At 42.7% G+C, this 27,073-nt stretch overlaps 1 protein-coding gene across 5 annotated transcripts in view; it reads left to right on the forward strand.

Moving 5' to 3' along the window:
* The window catches only part of LOC138960015 (chromodomain-helicase-DNA-binding protein 8-like), a 116,165-nt gene that overhangs the window by 74,187 nt on the left and 14,905 nt on the right, over positions 1-27,073 (forward strand). For 3 of the 5 annotated variants that reach the window (XM_070331737.1, XM_070331758.1, XM_070331764.1), the window contains 20 exons: positions 532-788; positions 4,642-4,729; positions 5,112-5,365; positions 6,004-6,093; positions 6,519-6,619; positions 6,975-7,080; positions 8,255-8,385; positions 9,449-9,567; positions 10,707-10,780; positions 13,854-14,086; positions 14,524-14,589; positions 15,471-15,687; positions 16,216-16,394; positions 17,010-18,076; positions 18,560-18,685; positions 19,063-19,275; positions 23,764-23,854; positions 25,421-25,569; positions 25,927-25,989; positions 26,560-26,695. In XM_070331737.1, the coding sequence (XP_070187838.1) occupies positions 532-788; positions 4,642-4,729; positions 5,112-5,365; positions 6,004-6,093; positions 6,519-6,619; positions 6,975-7,080; positions 8,255-8,385; positions 9,449-9,567; positions 10,707-10,780; positions 13,854-14,086; positions 14,524-14,589; positions 15,471-15,687; positions 16,216-16,394; positions 17,010-18,076; positions 18,560-18,685; positions 19,063-19,275; positions 23,764-23,854; positions 25,421-25,569; positions 25,927-25,989; positions 26,560-26,695 (3,760 nt within the window). The remainder of the gene's footprint in view (positions 1-531; positions 789-4,641; positions 4,730-5,111; positions 5,366-6,003; positions 6,094-6,518; positions 6,620-6,974; positions 7,081-8,254; positions 8,386-9,448; positions 9,568-10,706; positions 10,781-13,853; positions 14,087-14,523; positions 14,590-15,470; positions 15,688-16,215; positions 16,395-17,009; positions 18,077-18,559; positions 18,686-19,062; positions 19,276-23,763; positions 23,855-25,420; positions 25,570-25,926; positions 25,990-26,559; positions 26,696-27,073) is intronic. The other 2 variants (XM_070331745.1, XM_070331754.1) reach the window with 2 other exon arrangements.

Consider the following 27,073-nt stretch of genomic DNA (forward strand, 5'->3'; position numbering starts at 1 on the left):
TACATGCATACCAACACAACACCACCACCACTAGCGTAAAAACAACAACACAAGTATACAAAAACATACATTCACTACACGAACAAAAGGAAAATTGGTGAGCTGGAATAAAACTTAAAAGGACTGTTCCGAGTGTGTGTCCTCAGCAAACTTTGCTTCCTGCACATAAATACTGTGGAGCAAAAGGAGTACTAGTGCTCCTTGAAGATAAGCTGCACTATCACCTGGACAAAATGCGATTAAGAGCAGTCAATGCTTTAAATGGCTGGCATTATGAGTGATATGAATTTGCTTTCTTATCTGGCAGAATGAAACCTGTTCACACCTTTTTTACCATCCTGAAGAAAGCAGCGGCAAGTTGTCGAAATATTGATTAAGAATGTACCAGACCTAGTTACTGTTGTGTTCTCTTTTTGTTTAGGCCGTTCACACTTCAAATCAGAAAAGGTCGATGTTCTAGTGAGTGTTTAGCTTTTTGTATAATTTAACTCTCCATGAATATACATCTTGCTTGTGTATTTATTCTCACAGGATGAGCTGATCATCCAGGAACCGCGGCAGCGCAGGCAGACGTCGCGTTACGGCAAGGAAGAGGCCATCGTGGACATCAGTGATCTGGAGTCCTCGTCCGACAGCGACGATGAAATGAAGGCGCTCAGAAGAGGTCGCAAGCTTCGAAAAGGCGGCCGAGGAAATGATGACGACTTCATGTACAACGAGGGAGTCTCCTCCGAGGGCTACACCAGGTCTGACTGCTTCAAGGTGGAGAAACATCTCTTGATCTACGGGTACGTATGCCTTTCTTATGTTTGTGCAGCCGTGGACTATCATGATGTCTGTCAGTAATGGAGTAGAGTCTCTTGTATTTCACATTCTTGGGAACTCTGACATGTTCGACTGTGTTGGATACACAGACCTGTTTACCTTCCGCTTTTGGCGGAAGAATCTTCCGAATTTCAAAGCTTTCTTCCGTCTCCGAAACATTTCTTCCGCTGGAAACATCAATAATCTTCTGCATTCCAAACGGTCTAAACCAGTATGCATCATTCCCATACTGATTTAGGAGCGACAGGGGAGACAACTACCGGGCACTCTTTTGCACTGAAGAACGGGAAAGGAACGCCTCATGGCCACGCAAAATGTCTGCGAGAAAACGTGGCAGCAGTGCTCGCGAGCATGAAACCGAAACGGATGAAGATTCTCTTCAAGAAAAAAACGAAACTATCACAAAAAAGAAGCTGTATTTGCAAAAATATCGGCCAGAGTACTACAAGCTATTTCCGTGTATTGTGCCCTCAAATCAAGGGGAGAAGTACGCCTTCTGCACTCACTGCGGTTCGGACTTCAAAATCATAGGGGTAAAAAATCAAGGGTCTGCCAAACCCGGCAAATGCAGTAGGCAGCCCAGAGATCCCTAAGTACCTCTCCCAAAGATGGTACTTTTCGGCAAGATTTACAGTTTCAAGCTGTTAGGACAACTTCTTTTAAAAGTGTGATTTTGTAAAGGTTATTTGGGAAAACTGAAAGGTAGCCTCGTCAGGGGACAACTATTCAAACCCATATCCTCATCATTTTGTTTCTTGATTGGTAACGCACTTGCGCTCGGAAGCGAGAGGTTGCGAGTTCGACCCTGGGTCAGGGCGCAATTTTCTCCCCCCTTTCCTAACCTTGGTGGTGGGTTCAAGTGCTAGTCTTTCGGATGAGACGAAAAATCGAGGTCCCTGCGTGTACACAACATTGGGGTGTGCACGTTAAAGATCCCACGATTGACAAAAGGGTCTTTCCTGGCAAAATTGTATAGGCATAGATAAAAATGTCCACCAAAATACCCGTGTGACTTGGAATAATAGGCCTTGAAAAGTAGGATATGCGCCGAAATGGCTGCGATCTGCTGGCCGATGTGAATGCGTGATGTATTGTGTAAAAAATTCCATCTCACACGGCATAAATAAATCCCTGCGCCTTGAATATGTGCGCGATATAAATTGCATAAAATAAAATAAAAATAAAAAAATCCCTGCGCTTAGAACTGTACCCACGGAATATGCGCGATATAAGCCTCATATATATTGATTGATTAATCCAGACCTGTTTACCAGTACGATTTGGGCGTATTTTGTACGCCAAATTATTATCAGTACGCAAATACGCGACACACGCACAAAATACGCATAAGAAAAAGTCTACAATACGTTTTCTGGTGTTGGTGTGCTGATTACGGGATGGTACAACCGATACCGGTTTCGGTTGAAGGGAGATAACCATGACAGCGAGTCTTCAGCTGTGGAAACCTTGTTCAGTTGTTGGCACGTGCGATTGTCTGGACAATCGTGGGAAAATGAAGCGGTAAAATGTGCCAGTTTCGGATGACTGTACCAAGTCTAAACAGCAGAAGCACCAGATTTTCTTGGAGAAATATAAGAAAGAGCCAGGAATTGTGGAGTCTACTATGGGAAAAAGTCATGCACACTGCAAGTATTGAGATTTCTCCGTTGCCCATGGCTGGGAAATATGACATCGAACGACACTGTAGTTCCAAAACTCACATGGACAAGGTTGCTGCAAAGAAATCCGCTGAAAGCTGCCAAGGAATTATGAAGTTCATTCCCGCAAAGCAAATCCTGCCAGAAGAAAAGGCTGTAGTCCGTGCTGAAGCAATGTTTTCTGAGATGATTGTAAAAATGAACTTGCCACTGTCAACCGCAGATGTTATTTCACGAACTTCATCTTTTCATTATCAATCTGCTTGGAAGACACTGGTTATAATGTTATAAACTGACAGGTAAATAAAATTGTTTTATCTCTGTTGTATCGGAAGGAGTTAAATTCTGAAGATGTTCACAAGACATGCTATTCTTACACAAACACGTTTGCACCCACGCATACGTTTTCCCTAGCCCATATGGCTTTGCTTGCAAAGTACACCAACTATTTGAAAAATACACTCAACTTTTTGAAAAAGTACTCTTGCCTCAGGTTAAGGGTAAACAGGTCTGTTAATCATTTATAGATGACTATTATTCATTTCCCTTGTTGGGGTGTACTTGTATGGACTGGTGGTTGATTATCCAGATATCCTCTCAATGATTGAGGCTTACATGATGCTCAGTGATTATAAATTTCACTGTTCCTTTAACGGGTTTATTCCGTAGTTTTATGTGTACTAATGGTACAGGTAGATGTGGGGAGTGATGTAGTTGTTTGTTCAACCCATCTCATTATTTTGTTTCTCCTCAGAAAAGTAATCATTCATGTATGATTTGTAGTGTACCTCACAAGATCTGAGGGTTATGATCACAGTACATGTAGTTTTGATAGTAGAGGCTGAGGCTGAGCGTTCCCACTGAAGGTGAACGTATTGTAGAGATCGGTAGTCAAGGCTGTTTTGCCCGTTGGTGATGAGACGATCGTTTATATTGCCCTGGATTGCCCTGCGCAAAACAGATTATGTTTTGTTACAATATTTGACTGCGACAAATTTTCTTCTGCATCTGTGCTGGATTCTTATGTTTTTTACTGAGTGATCTTCTGTCAAGGTAAAATGAGGGTAAACAGGTCTAGGTACAGAATGCAAAACAGAACAACCTACGTAAGCCTTTCTTATATTAGTGCAGCCGTGGACTATCTTGATGGTTCAGATTCTAAGTAATGGAGTCATTTTTGAGTCACTTGAGAAAATGTGACTCTATGTAATCGGTCAGTGTTAGTCTGTCCGGCCGGCCGTCCGGCCGGCCGTCCGTAGACACCACCTTAACGTTGGACTTTTCTCGGAAACTATCAAAGCGATCGGGCTCATATTTTGTTTAGTCGTGACCTCCAATGACCTCTACACTTTAACGATGGTTTCGTTGACCTTTGACCTTTTTCAGCGTCAAAGGAAAAATTAGACATTTTATATCTTTGACAAAGTTCATCGGATGTGATTGAAACTTTGTAGGATTATTCTTTACATCAAAGTATTTACATCTGTAGCCTTTTACGAACGTTATCAGAAAAACAAGGGAGATAACTAGCCTTTTCTGTTCGGCAACACACAACTTAACGTTGGGCTTTTCTCGGAAACTATAAAAGTGACCGGGCTCAAATTTTATGTGAACGTGACTCCCAGTGACCTCTACACTTTGACGTCTGCTTTGGTGACCTTTGACCTTTTTCAAGGTCACAGGTATGTCTTGAAGGAAAAAAATTGAAATATCATATCTCTGAAACTATTCATCGGATTTGATTCAAACTTTATAGGATTATTCTTTACATCAAATTATTTACATCTGTATTGTGTTGTGAATAGCAATTTCTTCCTGTCCATCTGATGCCTCATATAATATTCAGAACTGCGAAAGTGACTCGATCGAGCGTTTGCTCTTCTTGTTATTTCATATTCTTGTAACTTTTACATGTTTGACTGTGTTGGGTGCAGAATGTAAAACAGAACAACCTGAGACTGTCTGAAATGAACCTACAGTGTGTTTTTTATATTTTTGGAAGGGTGTAAATTGTCTGTGATGACAAAACCTTGAAAACTGAGAGTTAGCGGAAGTGCTGTTAAGTGTGCATTACTTTTGTTGTTGATTAAAATGAAAAAAAGATTTGGCTCGTTATATAGTGTGAATTGATTTATTATTTATTTTGTGTTTTTCACAGATGGGGCCGATGGGAGGATATCATCAGCCACGCTCACTTCAAGCACACACTGGTTGCGAGTGATGTACAAATTATCGCCCGGGCAATTGTGAGTATTCTTTTCTCAGATTGAGATATATATGTCCCGTGTTCCCGATGCATGTAGCCCGGTAACAGTTTGTTATGATTAAACAGCAAAGCGCTTCTGGGGAGTTGGGGGTACTGCTCGTGCTTGTTTCATGACTTGAGTGCCCGGGTACTCTCACTTTAAATGTTTTTTGGTCTAGCTTGTGTGCGTAATTGGTTTTCTTGCCGTGTCTTCCATTCAAAACTTCCTCCCCGCTTTGTTGACATGGGCTGTACTTCTCTAAGAATCTTCTTTCTAGCTTTGATGTCATGGACGCTTCCATTCACTGTTTTTGTTTTCATCTCTATCCATATTTATACCTGAGCTATCTGTCAGTAACATTTACCTTTGCCTGTGCCCTCAGCTGGCCCACTCGCTCAAGTTCTACAAGGGAGATGAGCGTATCAAGGAGTTCATCTGGGACCTGATCGCCAACAACAACGAAGGGGGGCTGAAGAACCACACGGGGCTGTCGGCACCGGTGCCCCGAGGTCGCAAGGGCAAAAAAGCGAAGGAGAGGAAGGCTGCCGCGATGGACGAGGCGCGACCTCTGGACTTTGACCCTGAGGCTGTCCTGGACAACGGCTACAAGCGACATCTTCACAGGCATTCCAACAAGTAAGTGTCCACACTTCTGTAGCTGACGTTTTCCTTCCAGCTAGGGGCCTGGTAGCTCAGTTGGTCAAATGTTCAAATCCGGGCAGGAACCGACACGGGTCAACATTATGTGCAGACTTGGAGACGGTATCCATGTTCCACCACGGTGTCACCACTGTGTCACGTAAAAGACCTCGGTCATTTAGCCAGAAGCGCGCGCATGCGGCTGATTACACATAAACACGCACAGACCTTGGTAGTGCGACTTTTGTTGCTGCTAGCTTTCCACTGGGAGGGAGCGACCCGAGTTTTCTAGCGATAAAACAATAAAGTAATGAAAATGAAAAATAGTTTTTAATGTGTGTCTCTGTGAGGCTGTGTGAATGGATTGTGTGTTTTGCCATGTGTACATGCATTGCTAAGTGAGTAAACAGATTATTACTTTTTGAAAGCAACTGATATTTTTGTCTTTGAATGGGCAGGTGTTATCAGTTGTGCACAAGTTTGAATCTTCTGTGTCTTAGCATTTGTTTATGTGCTCATGAAAGTTTTTTGGCATGCTTGCATCAAAGACAAAAGTCAGAGATGATATTCTGAATGTAAGTGTGTACATTTTGTTCATCTGTTGGATGAATAATTCATGATACTTGTAATTGCAGAGTTCTTCTACGGGTACGACTGCTGTACTACATCAAACAAGAGGTGATCGGCGATGAGGCAGGGAAAGTCTTACGGGGAGCCAGGTGCCAGTAAGTAATGCTTCTCATTTGTCATCTTATCTAGCTTGTGCTTCTTATCGTGTTACAATTTTACAGGATTTCTGCTTCCAGAAAATTGGTTATGATGAGAAATAAAGTAAAAAGAAGAGTAACAGGCAGTTTGTTTGTTTGTTTGTTTGTTTGTTTTTGTTCGTTTTTTATGGAAAAGTTCAGGTTTCCTGTGATAGGCAAAGCACCTCTGATTAAAGGGCAAAGAGTTTCTAGAGCTCCGCTTTGTCCTTATTTTAGTTTGTGTGTTTGTTTGTTTGTTTTTGTACGTTTTTTATGGAAAAGTTCAGGTTTCCTGTGATAGGCAAAGCACCTCTGATTAAAGGGCTAAGAGTTTCTAGAGCTCCGCTTTGTCCTTATTTTAGCGTTGACTGGTTAGTGACCTTTTGTACGTAACTTGTTTTCAGTGAGGTCAACATTCCTCCGCCCATCACAGAAGGGGAGATACCTGCCCCCTGGTGGGATGAGTGTGCAGATCGCTGTCTTCTGATTGGTGCCTTTAAACACGGTAAGCCTTTTGTAACTAGAACGATCAAGTTTCAAAGCAGATCTGCTATTCATTCTTTTGCTACTTCATCCTGTTGTTAATCATCAGACGTCTTTGAAATATCAATAAAACTTCCACAGAAGCTTCAGGTATCAGTTTTGCATTATTATTGAGGTTTGATGATATCAGAATGTAGATCTAACTTTTTGTTATGGGACCAGCAATTGGTTTAAGAGCAGACCAGTGCTGTACCAATTAGGGAATCCTCATTTTGTTGGAAAGGGGAGACATCAATGATTACCAATAACATGCACAGCAGTGGAGTCGAAAACTTTTGCGTTTGTGGCCAGTGCTAATGCAGACTTGTTTGTTGCAGGTTATGAGAAGTTCAATCAGATACGACAGGACCCTTCACTGACCTTCCTGACTCGCTGTGGCCCCCCTGACGGCGCCGCACTCCTGGCCGAACAGAATGATGACAAGTGAGTGATTCTGTCAAGACCAAGAGGCTTTAGGGCTCCTGTTCTGAACTCGCTTGCCTCCTTTTAGTCATTTTCTTTGACTGAATTTTTGCCAGACATTTACTAAGGTTGGAAAAGACCCTTGTTCAGACTATTAGTTGGGCCCCCAGCTGAAACGATTGTTCAAATTGGTATGCCAACATATCATTTGGTGTGCTGTTAGAAGACATCCAAGTCACAAACACAACACCAAAAAGTATGTAAACACACCACTCTGTCACAGTTGTTCCAACAAGTCACAGGATGTTTCTGTCTCACATTTGCATCGAAGCCCGCGCACAGGTCTTGTGCACTCAAATCACCACTTGTTTCACTCGATTGAGACGAAGAAACGTCGCATTCGGCCTCATAATCACTGTCATCGTCGAGGAAAATCTCGTCAAGAACCTGCCTCAACGAGTAGTGGCGTTGGTTGCTCATATTTCGCAGGAAAAATGCTCAAAAAAACACTCAATCGGACGATTTTCGTTCGCCAAATTGCTCCAAACAAAGAAGGAAGTGGGAACAGATTTACCTCCCTTGCTCGTGACCTGTCTTTTATTTTTAGATCAGAAACAAGGTCAGAGAAGATGTGTGTCACCGCCCGACAGTTTGTCGGGCACAGGTGTTGAAAGCTGCTAAGGAGCGCCCGACAAATTGTCAGGCGCAGGGCGGAAAGAGTTAAGACGGCTCATGCACCCCGACTTCGTTTCGTGCTTTGCGGATTCTTAACAGAGCAAGCTTTAGAGTAAAGTCGAACCGTTTGAGCTTGGAATTTGAGTTCTCTCATGCAACCCACCCCAGGCGCTCACTGTGCTGGAGATGTGAGCAGGAGTTGATACAGCTATGAGAGCTGTAATGCGGTCTTGTGTGTGGATAGATGGTGATTGACTTGCAATGTCAGGTGGATAAGAAAACACAGCACCAAAAGGAAAGAAAGCATTCCGCAGCGAACTGTACAAGTAGTGGCAATATTTTCATCGAATCAAAATAGACATTAACAGCAAAGGAAAGTACTGCAGCTTTTTCAAAATCTAGTTGTCATGAAGGATAACAGAAGAGGATTGAAGTGAAGTTGATTTGTGTAGAGGTAAGGAGAAGACAACATATTGAAAGAGATGTGTTACAATTGTTACCTCCCCTTGCTACTTTGCAGGGAAGAGGAGGATGAGCTTGAGGACAAACTGATGAAGGAGGATGACGAGGGGGATGTGTCGCAGAGTTCTGCCCCCGACACCACCACGCCCTCTGCTGGCCAGCCCATGAGCGTGCAGACGGAAGAGTCGGGTAAGGACGGGGAATCAAGACACATTTTAAAATGACAATGACCATGAAATAAGAAAATGTCCTCTGGTCATGCAATAGATTTTTGTTATTTGAATTTTTCGGTTTTTCATTTATATCAGACTTGAATGAGTGTGTGTGTACAGTTTTTTTCTCCTTTTCTGAAACAGTTGATGAACTAGATTTAACCCTTTTGTGTCTTTTTACATTTAGTCAAGTTTTGACTAAATGTTTTAACATAGAGGGGGGAATCGAGACGAGGGTCGTGGTGTATGTGTGTCTGTCTGTCTGTGTGTGTGTGTAGAGCGATTCAGACTAAACTACTGGACCGATCTTTATGAAATTTGACATGAGAGTTCCTGGGTATGATATCCTCAGACGTTTTTTTCATTTTTTTGATAAATGTCTTTGATGACGTCATATCTGGCTTTTCGTGAAAGTTGAGTCGGCACTGTCACGCTCTCATTTTTCAACCAAATTGGTTGAAATTTTGGTCAAGTAATCTCCGACGAAGCCCGGGGTTCGGTATTGCATTTCAGCTTGGTGGCTTAAAAATTAATTAATGACTTTGGTCGAATCTGAAAATTGTACAAAAAAAATTTGTTTGTATGAAACGATCCAAATTTACGTTCTTCTTATTCTCCATCATTTTCTGATTCCAAAAACATATAAATATGTTATATTTGGATTAAAAACAAGCTCTGAAAATTAAAAATATAAAAATTATTATCAAAATTAAATTTTTGAAATCAATTTAAAAACACTTTCATCTTATTCCTTGTCGGTTCCTGATTCCAAAAACATATTGATATCATATGTTTGGATTGAAAACACGCTCAGAAAGTTAAAACGAAGAGAGGTACAGAAAAGCGTGCTATCCTTCTCAGCGCAACTACTACCCCGCTCTTCTTGTCAATTTCACTGCCTTTGCCATGAGCGGTGGACTGACGATGCTACGAGTATACGGTCTTGCTGCGTTGCATTGCGTTCAGTTTCATTCTGTGAGTTCGACAGCTACTTGACTAAATGTTGTATTTTCGCCTTACGCGACTTGTTTCTCTTTTAGGTGACGGAAAGTTACCTTTCCCGTCTGCGTCAGACCTGAATGTGAGATTGCGTCGGGTCATCACCGGCTATCAGCGCAACCACAAGAAGATGATGATGAAGCAGGAACAGTTTGCCAGGGTGAGCGAACATTGTGGAACATTGGGTGCATGCAGTGTGAAGATGTTTCCTATGGAACCTCGGATCTCTTCCAAAGCCTTGTGCAATCTTAAAGGCACAGTGCAGCTCACAGCCTTCGTTTTGCGTTTTTGTTGCAGCTGAGTGCATTTACAGTTCAAAAATCCTCCTATGGTAGTAAAACAAACCCAAAACTACCCAACGACGACATCTGGGAAGCTCGTCAGTTTCTTGTTCACGCGAGTGCATAAATTAACCTAGTTATTACGTGGTGTTTGGTCGGAGTTCGATTCAACTGAGTGATTCCGGCCTCCATTTTGTTTTACACAAACTCATGATGATGTCTGACATAGTTTGCTAGTGACGTGGCTTTTTGTGCATGATGTGGTGATCTACCTGATCTAAATTTAGATCCAAAAATAGGTCAAGACCAGCCGGGTCCGAGTACGAAATTAATTCGTAAAAAAATCGCAGTTCTTGACTCTTTGGGTGCAAGTCAATGAAACTTGGTAGTTCTTCTAACGGATAGCTGCCTGAGGTATGACTAAAAGCCCCAGGGGCTCCGTGCACCTGGATTTGACAAGTTCAGTACCTTTAAGAGTGATGTCAAAGCAAAGAGACGTCACTCTAGAAAGTATAGCGTGACGTGTTAGGTATAAAATTTCTTCCAAAGGAAACAGCAAGCGCAGAAGGGTTTCCATAATGACATTTGTCTCTGACTTTGGCATCATGAGCAGTGGAAAATCAGGTCCCTGCCAGACGAATTTGACACAACCTTATTTTCATGATATCACAACGTGTGAATTGAACAATATTGTTATCTCATGGGTGGTCTCTCTCATGTATGTAGGAAAAATAATATGACAGGATAGAACTTTGCATGGTATGATCAATGCAGCCTTAATTGATTTTCAGGCTGTCAAGAGATGTGACATCATTGTGACAGTTGGCAGTGTTAAACAAACAAGGGCTGAGTGTAGATGAGATAGTCTTTAAGCAGTGAGAACAGTTCGCCGGCTGTTGGCATAGCTGTGTGAAATCAGGAAATCAGATTTATATTTTTTTTTGAGCTGTGAATTTGATTCTTTACCAATGCGTATTGTAAAATGCAGACTTTAAATTCCTTGTATTTGTTTTCACAGAAAATGGAGCGGCGAGAACAGGCGCAAATGATGGTGACAGACAAAATGAGCAAGAAGAAGGAATTCCAGCAAGGGTAAGTTTTTACCACTTGACTTGAATCATCCTGCATCCTGTAGACTGAAACTTCATTGAGCCATATTTTCATGGGTGATTGGTTGTAAGGAACTTGGCCTGCACTGTTTTACAGCTGCGTCTACTTTATGTAGTTAATTTCATTTTTTTTTTTTTTTTTAGTTTTGAAAAGAAGTAAAAAAGCCTGCACACACACACACAACAGATGTGTTGAGCAGTTCCTTAGCTCAGTCGGTAGCGCGTTTTCTAAATTGTTTCTAACGGTGTGAGTTGAAACCGTGGTATGGCAGGGATTTTTCTGTTTAGCCGAGTGTCAACATTGAGTGCAGACTGAGTGTACAGAATTGTGCCACCCTTCTACACATTGAGTGCAGACTGAGTGTACAGAATTGTGCCACCCTTCTACACATTGAGTGCAGACTGAGTGTACAGAATTGTGCCACCCTTCTACACATTGAGTGCAGACTGAATGTACAGAATTGTGCCACCCTTCTACACATTGAGTGCAGACTGAGTGTACAGAATTGTGCCACCCTTCTACACATTGAGTGCAGACTGACTGTACAGAATTGTGCCACCCTTCTACACATTGAGTGCAGACTGAGTGTACAGAATTGTGCCACCCTTTTACACATTGAGTGCAGACTGAGTGTACAGAATTGTGCCACCCTTCTACACATTGAGTGCAGACTGAATGTACAGAATTGTGCCACCCTTTTACACATTGAGTGCAGACTGAGTGTACAGAATTGTGCCACCCTTCTACACATTGAGTGCAGACTGAGTGTACAGAATTGTGCCACCCTTCTACACATTGAGTGCAGACTGAGTGTACAGAATGGTGCCACCCTTCTACACATTGAGTGCAGACTGAGTGTACAGAATTGTGCCACCCTTCTACACATTGAGTGCAGACTGAGTGTACAGAATTGTGCCACCCTTTTACACATTGAGTGCAGACTGAATGTACAGAATTGTGCCACCCTTCTACACATTGAGTGCAGACTGAGTGTACAGAATTGTGCCACCCTTCTACACATTGAGTGCAGACTGAGTGTACAGAATTGTGCCACCCTTCTACACATTGAGTGCAGACTGAGTGTACAGAATTGTGCCACCCTTCTACACATTGAGTGCAGACTGAATGTACAGAATTGTGCCACCCTTTTACACATTGAGTGCAGACTGAGTGTACAGAATTGTGCCACCTTTCTACACATTGAGTGCAGACTGAGTGTACAGAATTGTGCCACCCTTCTACACATTGAGTGCAGACTGAATGTACAGAATTGTGCCACCCTTCTACACATTGAGTGCAGACTGAGTGTACAGAATTGTGCCACCCTTCTACACATTGAGTGCAGACTGAATGTACAGAATTGTGCCACCCTTCTATGTAAATGCATAAGACAGATGCGCACATCAAAGATCCTGAGTTCCCAGCCAAAGCCTATGGACCTGGTAACAGACAGGTACCTAGCACATAGGCCTTAAAAAAAAATAGGTGTGGTTACGGTAACCCGACCTACCCTATTTTTAGGGGCCGACCCTATAACTTTTTTTAAAATTTGTCAAAAAAAAAAAGAAAAAAAAAATGGAGTACAGAAAACGCAATGAAAGCGAAAGCGCTCGAGTCGCACATTTATTTCTCTGTCAAGTATGTTTAATTTTCCAGCGAAAGTCTATGACTTGGACAATATGTACCATGTTGCAGGGTGAAAAAAAACCAACGAACATTTTTCTTTTTAAATTTTCCAATTAAGGGAAAAAACAACGGTTTGACACACTAAACTCTCACCATGAGTTGACCCTGAGAGTGAAAGCTCATGATTGCAGACGAACAAACAGTGCAGGCCACACTCTCTTATTAATTTGTTCACTCACTTCATTCTTACGTTAAAACCGTCACCTGACCTGCAACATTGTTACAGAAAAAGTCTGTAATATAGCTGGAATTCCCCTGCTGCTTCTCTTAACATCATCATCATTTTCAGGGGACTTGATTTGAAAATTGTTTTTTTATTTATGCATGCTTGTAAAATTTTGGTACAGTGGACGTTTGTACATTTTTAAAGTCATTAAAATTAAGAATGACTTGGTTTAAAGAGGAGATGGTAGTTGTTTGTTGTTTTTGTTTTTGCATGGTTATCATCACATCATTGTGGAATAACCTCAGATTAATTTTCCATGTAGTTACAGTGAAAGCCTTTGGAGAAAGACTAGGAGAGAAAGATAAAGAAAAAAAGAAAAGGGGATTTGAATGGGGTGGGTTGCTCATTGAAACATGAAATTACCTGGAAAAAATTGAAAGGAAAAACACATGCTTGTTGTGGGCAAAGAAAACTTTCTGACACTGCAGGTATTAAATGATGACCTTGCCTGGTTGTATCGCTCTTGGGATATTCTGAGGTTATTCCAAACATCATGTTCATTGCTTATCATGCTTCACTGGCAGGACAGTCAAACTTTTGAAATGGTTCAGGACTGCAGCAAAGAAGCCACAAAACACTTGCCAAATACAATTGGAAGTAGACTGTTAACTTGCTTGGATTCTAAAGTGTTTGTGAAGTGTAAACTCCTGAAAAATTTTGTGAAGTATACAATACTGTAAATCCTAACTGTAGGGAATTTCTGTTGATTTTGAACAGATACAAATTCTCTCTTTTGATTAAAACCACAGAAACGGAAAGCCCACCGTTGGGTCAGATGCACAGACATGCTTATTCCTGATGCATACATTTCTTGCCTAACATAAGATTCTAAAGAAAGAAATTATGCGTGTACTGTGGAAGTTATCTTGCCTGATAACTTGTTCGATAGGACATTTGAAAGATAAATGAGGAAGGGTAAGAGCAGTGTCTCACCCTTGCCAGAGCAGTTTGAAAATCTGCTGCGATGGAAGCAGACACCTGATATACCCTTAGCTCAGCCTTTAAAGGCGAAAGACCACTAGTGCCTGCAGAGTGATGCTTAAGGAAAAGGTTTGACAGTCCTGCCGGTGCCCCCTCCTCCGTAAGCGCCAGTCAGGTCACGGCACTGGGTCAGCTTACGCGCACGGTACCAAGTCCCTATAGTCTGTTGTGGTGCCATAACAGCCGCTGGTCCAGACGAGAGGAGGCCGACTTCTACCGCACCGTCTCCACCTTCGGCGTGGAGTTTGACCGGGAGAGCGGCCGCTTCAAGTGGGACCGCTTCCGCTCCTTAGCCCGCCTAGACCGCAAGTACGACGAGACCATCACTGAGTACTTCCACGCCTTCTACCACATGTGTCAGACAGTCTGTGGCAAGTTCAGGTCGGAAGAGAGGGGTGAGTGGTATCTTCGCTTTCTTTCCTGCGTCTTTCTGTCTCCATGTTCGGTAAGCACTGAAGTTTTTGTTGAGGGTGCGTCACAGTAAGTGCACGTTGATGGTTTTACCAGTACTAAACTTTTTGTAAGCTTTGTTCTTCTTCTCAAACAGTTCAGTGCCTGAGAGTGAGACGACCTTTTCTGGAGTTGCGTAAGGTTTAGTTAACTGCTTCCGGCTTTTAACCAAGCGTTGAATTTTGATTGCATTCTGTGACTTTTGTGTTATTCTGTTGTTGGTGTATCGGTGGTCTTCCCCCCAGCGTAGGTCTGGCAGGTAACCATGCCATGCTATTAGAGGAGGGGAGGGAGGCAGAACGTTTTGACGGGGGACTTGAGTTCTTGTGTGTGGACTTGGATGATGTTGGCATTGCTGTTCAGACCTGATTCTTTGTTATAGAAACGCAGCGCAGGGGAAAGAAGAAAGATTCTGTGACAAAAAGTGTTCTGCAGCAGTTTCTAACAAGTACGGACATTTTCTCCTTATGTTGTGTAATTGCTGGCATGGTGATAGTTCCACTTGCTTTTCTTAGCTCGTCTGTGTGTTCATGCATGCGGTTGGCACGGAAGCCAAACAAGAGGGATGCAGATCAATTGTTTAATTATTATTGCCAGGGCTTGCTTTTCAAGGAATTTTGTTGACAGCTTGTTCCATGGCTTTTTCTTTTAAGTATCAATTGTTTTTAGATAATAATTTTTCCACACAGAAAATTGTTTTAATTTGTTGATTATGTTTTGCGGGCAGTCATGAAAACAATTCTTTTCAGAGGGTCTGTTTTAAATGTTAATTATTCTTCTGGCCTGACCTCAGTTTTATTTCTGGCCCATATTTCAAGTTGGGTTCAGTTTTTGATGACTATCCTTCATGTAGAAGCTGTTAAAGGTCTCACATGAGACGCAAAGAGGGAACTGCATGTATTCAGTGTTGTGATGGTGGCTGGCGTTGCTAGTTTACAAAGAAAAATGAGTGTTTTCAGAAGTTAAAGTAAACAGGGGATTTTCCTTGCATTCTTTTAAGCCTTTATGTTTTCAGTGAATCATTTGCGATGCTGATTTGTGGGCGGCTTGATATGGAACTGGCAGCAATACTTTATGGAATAGACTGAAGTTTGTCTTGCTTTTCAGGGCAGTAGAAAATTTGGATTGGCTGGTTCAACAGAAAGGACTAATTGATTAGATTCCTAGGATCCTTGTTGGTGTGGGGAAAACGGAAATTCTCCATTTTTTTGGTTGCAGAAAAGTTATGCATGGGTGGCTGCTGTCGATGTTGTCTGTAGTTGGGAGGTTGCATGTGGTAGGAACTTCTTGAAACGCTCAATTATACCGTGCTCACTTTCTGCCCAACAGTGCCCCCTCCTCCCAACGGCATCTTCGTGGAGCCAATCACGGAGGAGCGAGCCAGCCGTTGCTTGGCGCGCATCGATCTGCTGAACAAGATTCGTGACGACATCCTGCCCCATCCCAAACTGGAGGAACGAATCAAGCTGTGTCAGACATCGTTCGACATGCCGCCATGGTGGCAGTGCGGCACGCACGACAAGGAGCTCTTGTTAGGAGCTGCCAGGTAGGCTGTAGGGGCTGCAAAATTGTGTGTGTGTGTGTGTGTGTCAATGGGAGAAGGAGAGAGAAAGTGAGTCTTATCAGTGTGAAGCAAATCATTTCTGTGAAAAATGTAAAGTTTTGCAAACATTTTTTGTGAAGCTATCTGCTTGGGGTGAGAATTATAGCTTAGTTGGTAGTGCATTGGCTTTGAAACAAGTCACGCAATGACGCATGCACATGATTAAGATCCTAAATTCACAGTGAAAGTTTCAGGGCTTGTAAACATGGAACACAAGCATGCATAAAAAAAAGAAAGGGTATCAATGTCCTGTATGGTAGCTCGGTTTCCCCAGGGAGAAAGAAACCCGAAGTTACATGAGGGCAACCCGACAGGACTATATGATATTACCTTACTTTATTTTTCTTTAATTAACGATGAAGACATTAACAAGGGAGTGTGCATTCATGAATCTTTTTCACAGAAAAGTTAATCACAGTGATGCTTTAAAATTGATAGAATATCGGTGACCCAGTGTTTATGTTCTTGCAGACACGGACTTGCACGTACAGACTACAACATTCTGCGCGACCCCAGCCTGACCTTCCACGAAGTGTTGAAGAGCTCTAGTCGTTCTCTACGCAGCACTCCCCAACATTCCCAGAGTTCCCAGCAGTATGATCCCAGCCCTCCCTCTGCTACCGTACATTCTGGTCTTCATATGTCTCCAGGTGTGATTTCACTTTGATTTTTGATTTTGATTTTACTGTAGTCAACCATCACTATAGCTGTTAACACCACCAGCCCCATGCACACACACACTACAATACAATACAATACAATACAATACAATAACTTTATTAATCTCTAAAAGAGAAATTGCATTGCTGAGCTTTTGTGTCCGTAATAAAACATACATAAAACATTCAAAAATAAACATTTGTTCTTTGTCATTCATACATTCTTGTGTTCTTATACATATTCTTCAATTCATACATCAATATTCTATCATAATTATGTTCATACATTTATTCTCTTTTAACAGTCTGTCTTCAAACGCATCTCAGAGACGCACACACACAGACACATGCACGCACGCACACACACACACACACACACACACACACACACACACACACACACACACACACACACACACTTCGTCTAAGGTAACCTTACCTCACCATGCAGAAATCATGGGAACTTGCAGTTTTAAGAAAAAAACTCATATATGTTTTGCCGTTAGCTTTACGTTGCAGAGCTTTTCGTCGCAAGTTTTTCTTAATCTTTCTGTTTAGGCTTGGGATATGTGTTTTTTTAAGTGGACTCCTCTTTTCATTGTGCAGCTCGGCGTGCCCTTGACTTGCGTGACGATGACCTGGAATCGGACGCCAGGTCGCAGGACTCGATCGACCTCCGCGACAGTCGAACCAACTCCCCGCCCACTCTACACAACGGCAAAGTGCAATATTCCCACCCCAAATCAGACACTGATGTCGACTCAGAGGGAGGCCCGCCCAAATTGGAGAGGGCGGTCTCCCCTGTGGACAGACAGATTACGGAGGAGAAGAGAGTGGAGAAAGGTGGTAGTGAGGCCCCCAGTCCCGCCGACACAATCGAGGCCACAGAGCCCATGGAAGGGGTGGAGGAGGAAGACTTGCCTCCCTCCCCTGCCAAAGCCAAACCTCAGGAATCCAAGGATGATAAATCTGACAGTGGTGAATGTGCAGCCAAAGGGTCAGAGGAGAAGGATGCGGCAAAGGACTCGGAACCCTCTGAAGAAAAAGAGGACAAGACAGATGGCGCTGTCGGCAACCAGGTCAAAATGGAAACAGAGAAAGTGGAGGAGAAACCTACTCGGGAAAAAGAAATCAAATCCGAAAAGTCAGAAATCAAAGACAGTGATTCTTCAGAAGAGAAGATGGATGTGGACGACCACAGTGATGAACCCAAGGAGAAAGGGGAACTGGACTCGGTGAAGACAGAAAAGTCGGATTCCGTCAAAACGGAAAAGTCAGATTCTGTGAAGGGTGAGAAAGAAGGCCAAGATGCCTCCCCTAAAGTGAAATGGGAGGCTGAAGATGAGGCACAAAACCTGACCAAAGACAAGCAGGAAAGCTCAGAAAAGGGGAAGGCTGATTGTGAAGAGAAAGCTGTCACTCCCAAGAAAGAGAACTCGCCTGTGAAGAAAGAAGGCGGGGAGATGTTGAAGCAGGAAGAGAACGGAGGTGTGGAGAAGGAAACAGACGTGTCCCTCGTCAAGGAGGAAAGGACGCCAGTGAAGGCGGAGGAGAAGCCGGACTACGTCAAGCTCAAGGAGAAGATAATCCAGGGCGAGATAGATCGACTTCAGCGCGAGAAGCTGGCCAGGGAGAGTCTTGTCAGTACGGGTGTTGGTGCCGATGGCTTGTCGGTAAGAAACTTTGCTGTTTGCTCTTTCTGAGGGCAGTAAGCGCTCTAAATGCATATGATGTGTAATAGAGTAAGTGAGAGTTGTGCGGAACCGGTCTCCTGGCGCCTTAGACAAGAAGCATTGAAGCGAACAAGCGACTTATTTTATTTGTTAAAAATGTTTGTTCTATCTCAACCTCCTCTTTCCTTTAAGCTGATTTTCGTTTTATTTAGGGGCTTTAAGATGCTGTGATTTCTAAATGTTTTACAAAAACGCAAAATGTATGTTTGCTCTCCTACCTGTTGCCCCTTGTAGATTTAGTTTCCAACTTACTGTGTTCAGGTTGTAGAGCTGAGCCTACCAAGGTGATACTCCTACCACAGTTCAATCATTGAAAAATCTATGTATGTAGTTTTTTTTGCTTGTGTGTGAAGGAAGATGCAGCTGCTCTTAACTCTCAGTGATGTTCTGGGTTTGTACAAAGTCTGGGTTGCTTTGTTTCAGCCAATGGTGGGTGGTTTCTCAGCGATGTACGGAGGAGATTCGCCCTACATGGATGGTGAGGGTCTGGAGCCAGGGGAAATCGTGCCTGGTCGACCTTTCCTGGGTCCTGCCATCGAGTGGCCCAAGGTTGGTATAGTGTTATTTGTTAACCTAGTAACACTGGAAATCAGAGTTGCATTTAAAGGCATTTGTTAGGGGTTTGTTAGACTGCTGCAGAGTGCCTTTGTTCCTTTCATTGATCTAACATAGACTGAATGTTCCTGAACCGCACAGTACTGGACATACACAGGGTCAATTAGTAGCATTTGTGTAAGTTAGCTGCTCTCGTGATACAGGACCAAATGTCACCAGTTCGGTCTAACTTGTTTGATCTGACCCACAATGTACATACAGACTTTTGACTGTTAGTAAAAGTATGGGAAACCGGCACATGCTTATCATGACGGAAAAAGCATGACAATTGGTCATTCTTGATTAATTCAACTATTCCCCCGCTTCCGCAGGACCGAGTGATCTTCCACCGCCTGGAGCACATTTGCTACACCATCGAGCACGGCGAGTGGCCCTTCGCCCGGCGCGGCCCGTCCTACGTGCAGACCACACCCTACCAGTCCACGCCCTACGACTCGCGTTCAGCCACGCCCGTCGGATCGTCCACCCCGCGGCCAGACAGCGCCTCAGAGAGCGGGGAGATGGCGACGTCAGAGTTGAAGCAGGTGATGCACCGGCAGGGTGGGGAGCTGGGCCAGAAAGACTTTGAGGTCCACGTGTCCCAGGTAGGCCAGGCTGTCGCTGTTCGCTCGTCACACCGCTGTGTCGCTGATGCCTGCCTGCCTGCCTGCCTGCCTCGTTTTCCCTGTGGTTCTTCTTGTTGCTTTTGGTTTTGTCCTTGTTTTGGAGTTTTTCATGATGTGGTTTGTTTTGTCTGTGAGTTTTCTGAAGTTGTGTCCGTGTGTCTCAGTCCAGCCTCCCAGTTTACATGAGATTCCCTACAGGTGGGATTCCCTACAGGTGAGATTCCCCACAGGTGAAATTCCCTACAAGTGATATTCCCCACAGGTGATATTCCCTACAGGTGAAATTCCATACAGGTGATATTCCCCACAGGTGAAATTCCCTACAAGTGATATTCCCCACAGGTGATATTCCCTACAGGTGATATTCCCCACAGGTGATATTCCCTACAGGTGATATTCCCCACAGGTGAGATTCCCTGTAGGTGAAATTCCATACAGGTGATATTCCCCACAAGTTAGATTCCCAACAGGTGAGATTCCATGCAGTTGATATCTCCCTTGGCTTTATTTCTCTGTGTGCTGGCTTTCTGTTTTCAGGGTTCGTACAGGTCATGGAAAACGTGGAAAGTCATGGAATTTGATTTTTAATTTTCCAGGCCTGGAAAGTCATGGAATTTCAATTCAAGCCATGGAAAGTCATGGAATTTAACAAAAATAAGAAAGAAAAAAAAATTAACCTTTAGCATGCCAGCGGCGATTATTGTCGCCCAGCCATTCCCCCCCTCCTTTGCCAGCCAGCGGCGATTTGCGTCGCCAGCACAAGGCTTGTTCGTATGACCAACTTCTCGTTCGTATTTGCATACGAGAATAACGGTATTTTTAACGGCACTTGAGCCAAAGCGAGGCTCACTTCCTTCCGTTATCTCGTCGTGTCGTCTGCGCTGCATTTGAGTCGGTTTCGTCGAAGTTTTCTGCTTTTGTTTTTGCATCGATAAAGTACTTTAGCGCTTCGACAAGCAAGATGGAGGATGATGAGTTTGAAACTTTCTTTCGAGTTGTTTCTTGACAACAAAAAGTATGCGGAATTGGAACGAATTACCAAGGAAGATCTTCGCAATGAACTGTGTATCGCGGTGAAAAAAAATGACAGTTCGTCAAGTCACAGTGACGGTTACGAAACAGAATTTACGAAAGTGCAGATGGATACAAACAGTGGCTGGTCCAGTTTAGTGAAATGACAGGACCAGCAAACATTACCGATAATCTCACTGCGTAGCAAATGCTTGACTTGCTTGTCGAAGAGACACTGCGTAGAAACTGACTCAAATTCAGTGCAAAGCAAGCCAGTGTCAAAACTGGCAGTACAAGACGTAAAAAGTTTGCGTGTTCGGAAATGGCGACCTGTGGATCTAGTCATGGAAAATGTTATTGAGGCTCATGGAAAGTCATGGAAAAGTCATGGAATTTTGTTTCTAAAAACCAGTGGGGACCCTGTGTTTTGTTCCTCCTTTGATGGGTTTGTGCAGACACGTGTGTCATCCCTCTTCCAGATGGAGTGGAAGTTTTTTACTTTCTTTGCTTTTTCCTCATCTTGTGTGAGATTTTCTTCTTTACCTAGTTATAAGAAATGAGTGAAGCATAAGGAGTACAAAGAACAGTGCGATAGATAAGTTCCAGGTCTAGAAAGGAAGTTTGAGTGTAGGGTTTGAGACAGTGTAGTATTATATAGGGTTGACTGTTTGGTTAGGGTTTGAGACAGTGTAGTATTATAGGGTTGACTGTTTGGTTAGGGTTTGAGACAGTGTAGTATTACAGGGTTGACTGTTTGGTTAGGGTTTGAGACAGTAGTATTATAGGGTTGACTGTTTGGTTAGGGTTTGAGACAGTGTAGTATTATATAGGGTTGACTGTTTGGTTAGGGTTTGAGATCGCATGGTGTTCTAAGCTGGGTTGTGTTACAGGGATGTATGGTGAAACACATGTACAGCAGTGCCAGCTTTGCATTTGGAGAATGTAGATAGGCAACATTGTAAGATGTATACTTTGAAAACTAGTGCATTAAGTTATTTCTCAAATAAAATGTAATTTATACCATATTAGCTGGACATGACGAAATGCAAGCTAGTTGGCAAGATTTGACATTCAGATGGCTCAAAGGGCATGTATTCTGACAATGAAGAGTTCTCTGATTTCAGTACTAGAGGCAAACTCTGCACAGACATTTCTTCATGATTCTAGTTGGGAATACAGCTGGTTTCTATATTACAAAAAAAATAGTCTTTCCTCTATTTTCATTTTGAAATGTGTGTTGGCATCCATTGTCTTTCACTTTTAGTTTGTGCATAAGTAGCTTCTTATTTCATAAGTAGAATGTTTTGTTTGTTAGGAGGTACTGTAACTGTTCCGTTCTTTTCACATGGGTACACTGCTGACTTTTTACATTTAGTCAAGTTTTGACTAAATGTTTTAACATCGAGGGGGAATCGAAACGAGGGTCGTGGTGTATGTGTGTGCGTGCGTGCGTGTAGAGCGATTCAGACCAAACTACTGGACCGATCTTTATGAAATTTGACATGAGAGTTCCTGGGTATGATATCCCCGAACGTTTTTTTCATTTTTTTGATAAATGTCTTTGATGACGTCATATCCGGCTTTTCGTGAAAGTTGAGGCGGCACTGTCACGCTCTCATTTTTCAACCAAATTGGTTGAAATTTTGGTCAAGTAGTCTTCGACGAAGCCCGGACTTCGGTATTGCATTTCAGCTTGGTGGCTTAAAAATTAATTAATGACTTTGGTCATTAAAAATCTGAAAATTGTAAAAAAAAAAAAATTTTTCTAAAACGATCCAAATTTACGTTCATCTTATTCTCCATCATTTGCTGATTCCAAAAACATATAAATATGTTATATTCGGATTAAAAACAAGCTCTGAAAATTAAATATATAAAAATAATTATCAAAATTAAATTGTTGAAATCAATTTAAAAACACTTTCATCTTATTCCTTGTCGGTTCCTGATTCCAAAAACATATAGATATGATATGTTTGGATTAAAAACACGCTCAGAAAGTTAACACAAAGAGAGGTACAGAAAAGCGTGCTATCCTTCTCAGCGCAAGTACTACCCCGCTCTTCCTGTCAATTTCACTGCCTTTGCCGTGCGCGGTGGATTGACGATGCTACGAGTATACGGTCTTGCTGCGTTGCATTGCGTTCAGTTTCATTCTGTGAGTTCGACAGCTACTTGACTAAATGTTGTATTTTCGCCTTACGCGACTTGTTTCTTCTCTTGGTTCAGTCACAGTCAGTGAGCAGCTCTTAGCTTTTATCTTTGTTGTTGGTGTGATTGTGTGTGGTTTATGTTTGTATTTCTGGTCTATTCAGATTTGTGGTAAATATTGTACAGTATCAATCAATCAATATGAGGCTTATATCGCGCGTATTCCATGGGTACAGTTCTAAGCGCAGGGATTTTTTTCAATTTTTTATTTTATGCAATTTATATTGCGCACATATTCAAGGCTCAGGGATTTATTTATGCCGTGTGAGATGGAATATTTTTACACAATACATCACGCATTCACATCGGCCAGCAGATCGCAGCCATTTTGGCGCATATCCTACTTTTCACGGCCTATTATTCCAAGTCACACAGGTATTTTGGTGGACATTTTTATCTATGCCTATACAATTTTGCCAGGAAAGACCCTTTTGTCAATCGTGGGATCTTTAACGTGCACACCCCAATGTCATTTTTCAGACCAAATGTGACAGTTCATCAGAAATTCAGCCTTTCAGGGGATATTATTGTTTCTCTTTACAGACTTTATGGAATTGTATTTAATGTTGACAAAACTCTTTACAGTTGCACTTCATTTGACAATGTTATGCAGTGTATAGATACCAATGTTTTGAAATAACAGATTAGGTGGGAGGAATACATGTATAACACTTGAACAAAAAATAAACTGGAGGGGTCTTTTTAGTATTAGTAAGAGGAAAAGGCATTGCAAGTCTTGTTTGTCTTTTTGTCTCGCCTGAGAAATGAGGAGAGTCTTGCTAATGAGCAGTGTTCGGCTGTACAGTTTCTTGTTAAGGACATACCTTGCTCATGAGCTGAGTTCGGCTGTACAGTTTCTTGTTAAGGACATACCTTGCTAATGAGCCGTGTTCAGCTGTACAGTTTCTTGTTAAGGACATACCTTGCTAATGAGCCGTGTTCAGCTGTACAGTTTCTTGTTAAGGACATACCTTGCTAATGAGCAGTGTTCGGCTGTACAGTTTCTTGTTAAGGACATACCTTGCTAATGAGCAGTGTTCGGCTGTACAGTTTCTTGTTAAGGACATACCTTGCTAATGAGCAGTGTTCGGCTGTACAGTTTCTTGTTAAGGACATACCTTGAACGCTGTTGATGAAAACTTTGCAAAACAAATGTGTAATAGATGCATATCTGATTGTGTGCAGAACGAAGGACTGAAGATGACATTCCACAAGAGAGGCAGAGGTCGAGGACGAGGAGGCAGTTCCATGCGTTACGAAATAGATGCTGAAAAAGGTAAGATTAGGATTTGCGGAAGTTGTCTCGAATGCTGTGAAGTGCTAGGTCACTGGATTTACAGCTTGAACTCGCGCCCATATGTTCTGATTAGCTTACATGATAGAAATATTGAAGGCAATTGTTCTGTCGTAAGCACTATATTTTATCATAAAAAACTGTCCTTTCTATTATATTACACTTGTGTATGTATTACTGGTTGCCAGTGTGACTGGATGACGCTGGTTTTGGCGCCAAGCGCTACTAGCGCCATCCGGCAAGGGCGGCCACTCTGGGGTATAACTCTAGTTTCACTTTCGTTTTCCTTTCGGTAGTTAAGGGGTTACAGTAAAACCTGTCAAATAAGGACACCCTTGGGACCAGACAAAAGTGTCCTTATTCTGCAGGTGTCCTTATTAGACAGGTGCAAGTAAACGCGACAAAGTCAAGTTGAGAGAGAGAGAGAGAGAGAGAGAGTACTGCACATGTGCATGTACATTTATAAGAAAAACAGAAGCTGTTTAGATTAAATAACTCAACTCAACTCAAATTTATTAATCCATATGGAAATTATGTTGTAACAATACTCATTTCCAATCAAAAGAATAAGAATGCATACTAAAAAATAGAGAAACATTTAATATTGACTGTTGTAAAACAAGTCTAAAAACTTGTGATAATGCATGTTTCAGCTACTAGGTACTGCCCTGCCTTTGATCTGGCCGCACACACAGATTTCCACTCTGTTAAACTCGGTCACTGACCCCGATGCAGGAAGTGTTTCCTCTCTCAGATATGACAGGGGAACCACCTCTCATGGCAAAAACTGGGTCATTGACCCCTGGGAAGAAGGTCGTGTCTTTTAACAAGGCCACCCAGCTATCACAATGCCTTTGATCTGGCCGCACACATATTTTCACTCAGTTAAAGTCGGTCACTGACCGGTCACTGACCCCGATGCAGGAAGTGTTTCCTCTCTCAGATATGACAGGGGAACCTGTATATGACTTATTATGGACCCAAAATACGTGTCCGCGTCCGTAATGCCGAGGTGGCCGTAACGTACAGGTGTTTTACAGTGTAAAGCAGTCCGTGCCGAGACTGACTGTCCGTATTCTGCGAGTGTCCGCTAAGTCCAGTGACCGTATTTGACAGTTTTCACTGTATATGCAAAATAACATTGTGTTGGTAAATATAAATAAATAAGAAAATTATTATAAATTTTCATGATTCATTTCTACCTGAATGTCAGCACAATGACTGACAGTGTGAAAGGAAGACTAGTTATTTACAGTACACATCTATCTTGTCTGCTAAACTTGCGATAGGATTGTTCCAGCCACCACTGCCAACATGGCGCATTGGTTTGCTGTAGTGTCTGTGTATTGTCCTGGTGGAACCCCCCTTGAGACCTCCACAAGTCTCAGAAAATCTAGTCTTGAAAGAAGGGTAACATGACAGAATGGATTAAAAGAAGATCTGAGAAAACAGGGTCTTAGAAGGGAGGGAGTCTTAAATTGGGTCTTAAAAGGTTCCATTGTTTTTACACGTGTCAATCATGTACTGAGCGGCATGTTGATTTTGCAGCGGCCCGAGTGCAGCAACTGCTGAGCCAGAGCACGCAGGGCATGGGATCCAGCGACAACGAGAGCCAGCCGGAACCTGTCAATCTCTCCACACCCACCTCCTCCATGTCTCACCACGCTTCTCCAGCTGTGTCGGCCGCCATCACTGCTGTCAGCTACTTTTCCCTATTTCTGTGTGCATTGTTGTCTGATATGTGCTCAAGGAAAATAAAAGTTTTTGAGACAGAATATAACCAGAAACATATAATGTTTCCTAGCCCGCCCCTGCCTCTGCGGTTAAGGGCGTTGTTGTGAAAACGCTTTCAATTATTTGTAATTTGAAACTCCAGTTACACAACAAAAAAAGGTCTCCGCTAATTTGTGAAGTGTACTTCAACCAACGGAAATTGAACTGAATCTGAGTCTGAATTTTTTTAAACAGTATAAAGTATTTTATCTGTTGTCTCGTTACTGTGATGTTTTTGTCCTTCATTTGTCTGTACTGATAGTTTTGTGTCCTTCCTACAGTTGGCCGAATCACCCCTGAATGGCAGCCCCATGTCGGACATTGAACAACTTCAGCAGTCCATGGTCAGTGGTGTTTGGTGTTGTAGGGGAGTGGCTTTGCTTAGCAACAGGGAATGTCTTTATTGTTTGAGTTAGGGGGGTGTATTTGCTTAGCAACAGGGAATGTCTTTATTGGTTGACTTAGTTGGGGTGTATTTGCTTAGCAACAGGGAATGTCTTTATTGTTTGAGTTAGGGGGGTGTATTTGCTTAGCAACAGGGAATGTCTTTATTGGTTGAGTTAGGGGGGTGTATTTGCTTAGCAACAGGGAATGTCTTTATTGTTTGAGTTAGGGGGGTGTATTTGCATAAAAGTGTGGAATCATGTGCACATTTTTTTAGTTATTTAGGGATCACATTTTTCAGCCATGTTACTCAAATACTGAAAAATGTCTATTGCTCTTTGTTGCATGAGAAGTTTTTCCAGAACTGTTTTATATTTGGGCTTTGACTAGATTTTGTACCTGGCCTATAATAACAGTGTACCCTTAGTGGTCAGTCAGCACATTGTGATGAAATCTTGCCTGAAATGACACAAAAAAACCGATAACAAAACAAACAACAGCAGTGGATAAAGGTGCATGTATGTTTTCAGATTGAGCAAGGTTACGTCTTCCCAGAGCGGCGACGCAGAGGGCGGAAGCGCAAAGCGGAGAAGATGGCCGAGCAGGCGATGGCGGAAGCCCTTGCCAAGAGAGAACAGGCTCGCATCCTGTCCACTCTCGATCCAGGTAAGACGTGTTCACGCTTTCTGTAGTTAGTCACTTTGATGACGTTTGGGAAAGTATGGGTGGCAGGCCTGAAGCAACTACTCTGGCTATTTGATACGTGCCCTGTGAGTTGGGTTCCGGAAGAAAATACAGAACGGAGCCAAGGAAAAATGAATCATCCCATGGTATGGGCGGCTCACAAAAGTTTTTACATATTATAAAGGTTTTGTAGCCAACATCCATGGGATGGTGGGAGGAGTGAGGGGATCTGTGAGACTGTGTCAGGGATGGTGGGAGGAGTGAGGGGATCTGTGAGACTGTGTTAGGGATGGTGGGAGGAGTGAGGCGATCTGTGAGACTGTGTCAGGGATGATGGGAGGAGTGAGGGGATCTGTGAGA

Source organism: Littorina saxatilis, linkage group LG1 (assembly GCF_037325665.1).
Source record: "Littorina saxatilis isolate snail1 linkage group LG1, US_GU_Lsax_2.0, whole genome shotgun sequence".
NCBI classification, from domain to species: domain Eukaryota; kingdom Metazoa; phylum Mollusca; class Gastropoda; order Littorinimorpha; family Littorinidae; genus Littorina; species Littorina saxatilis.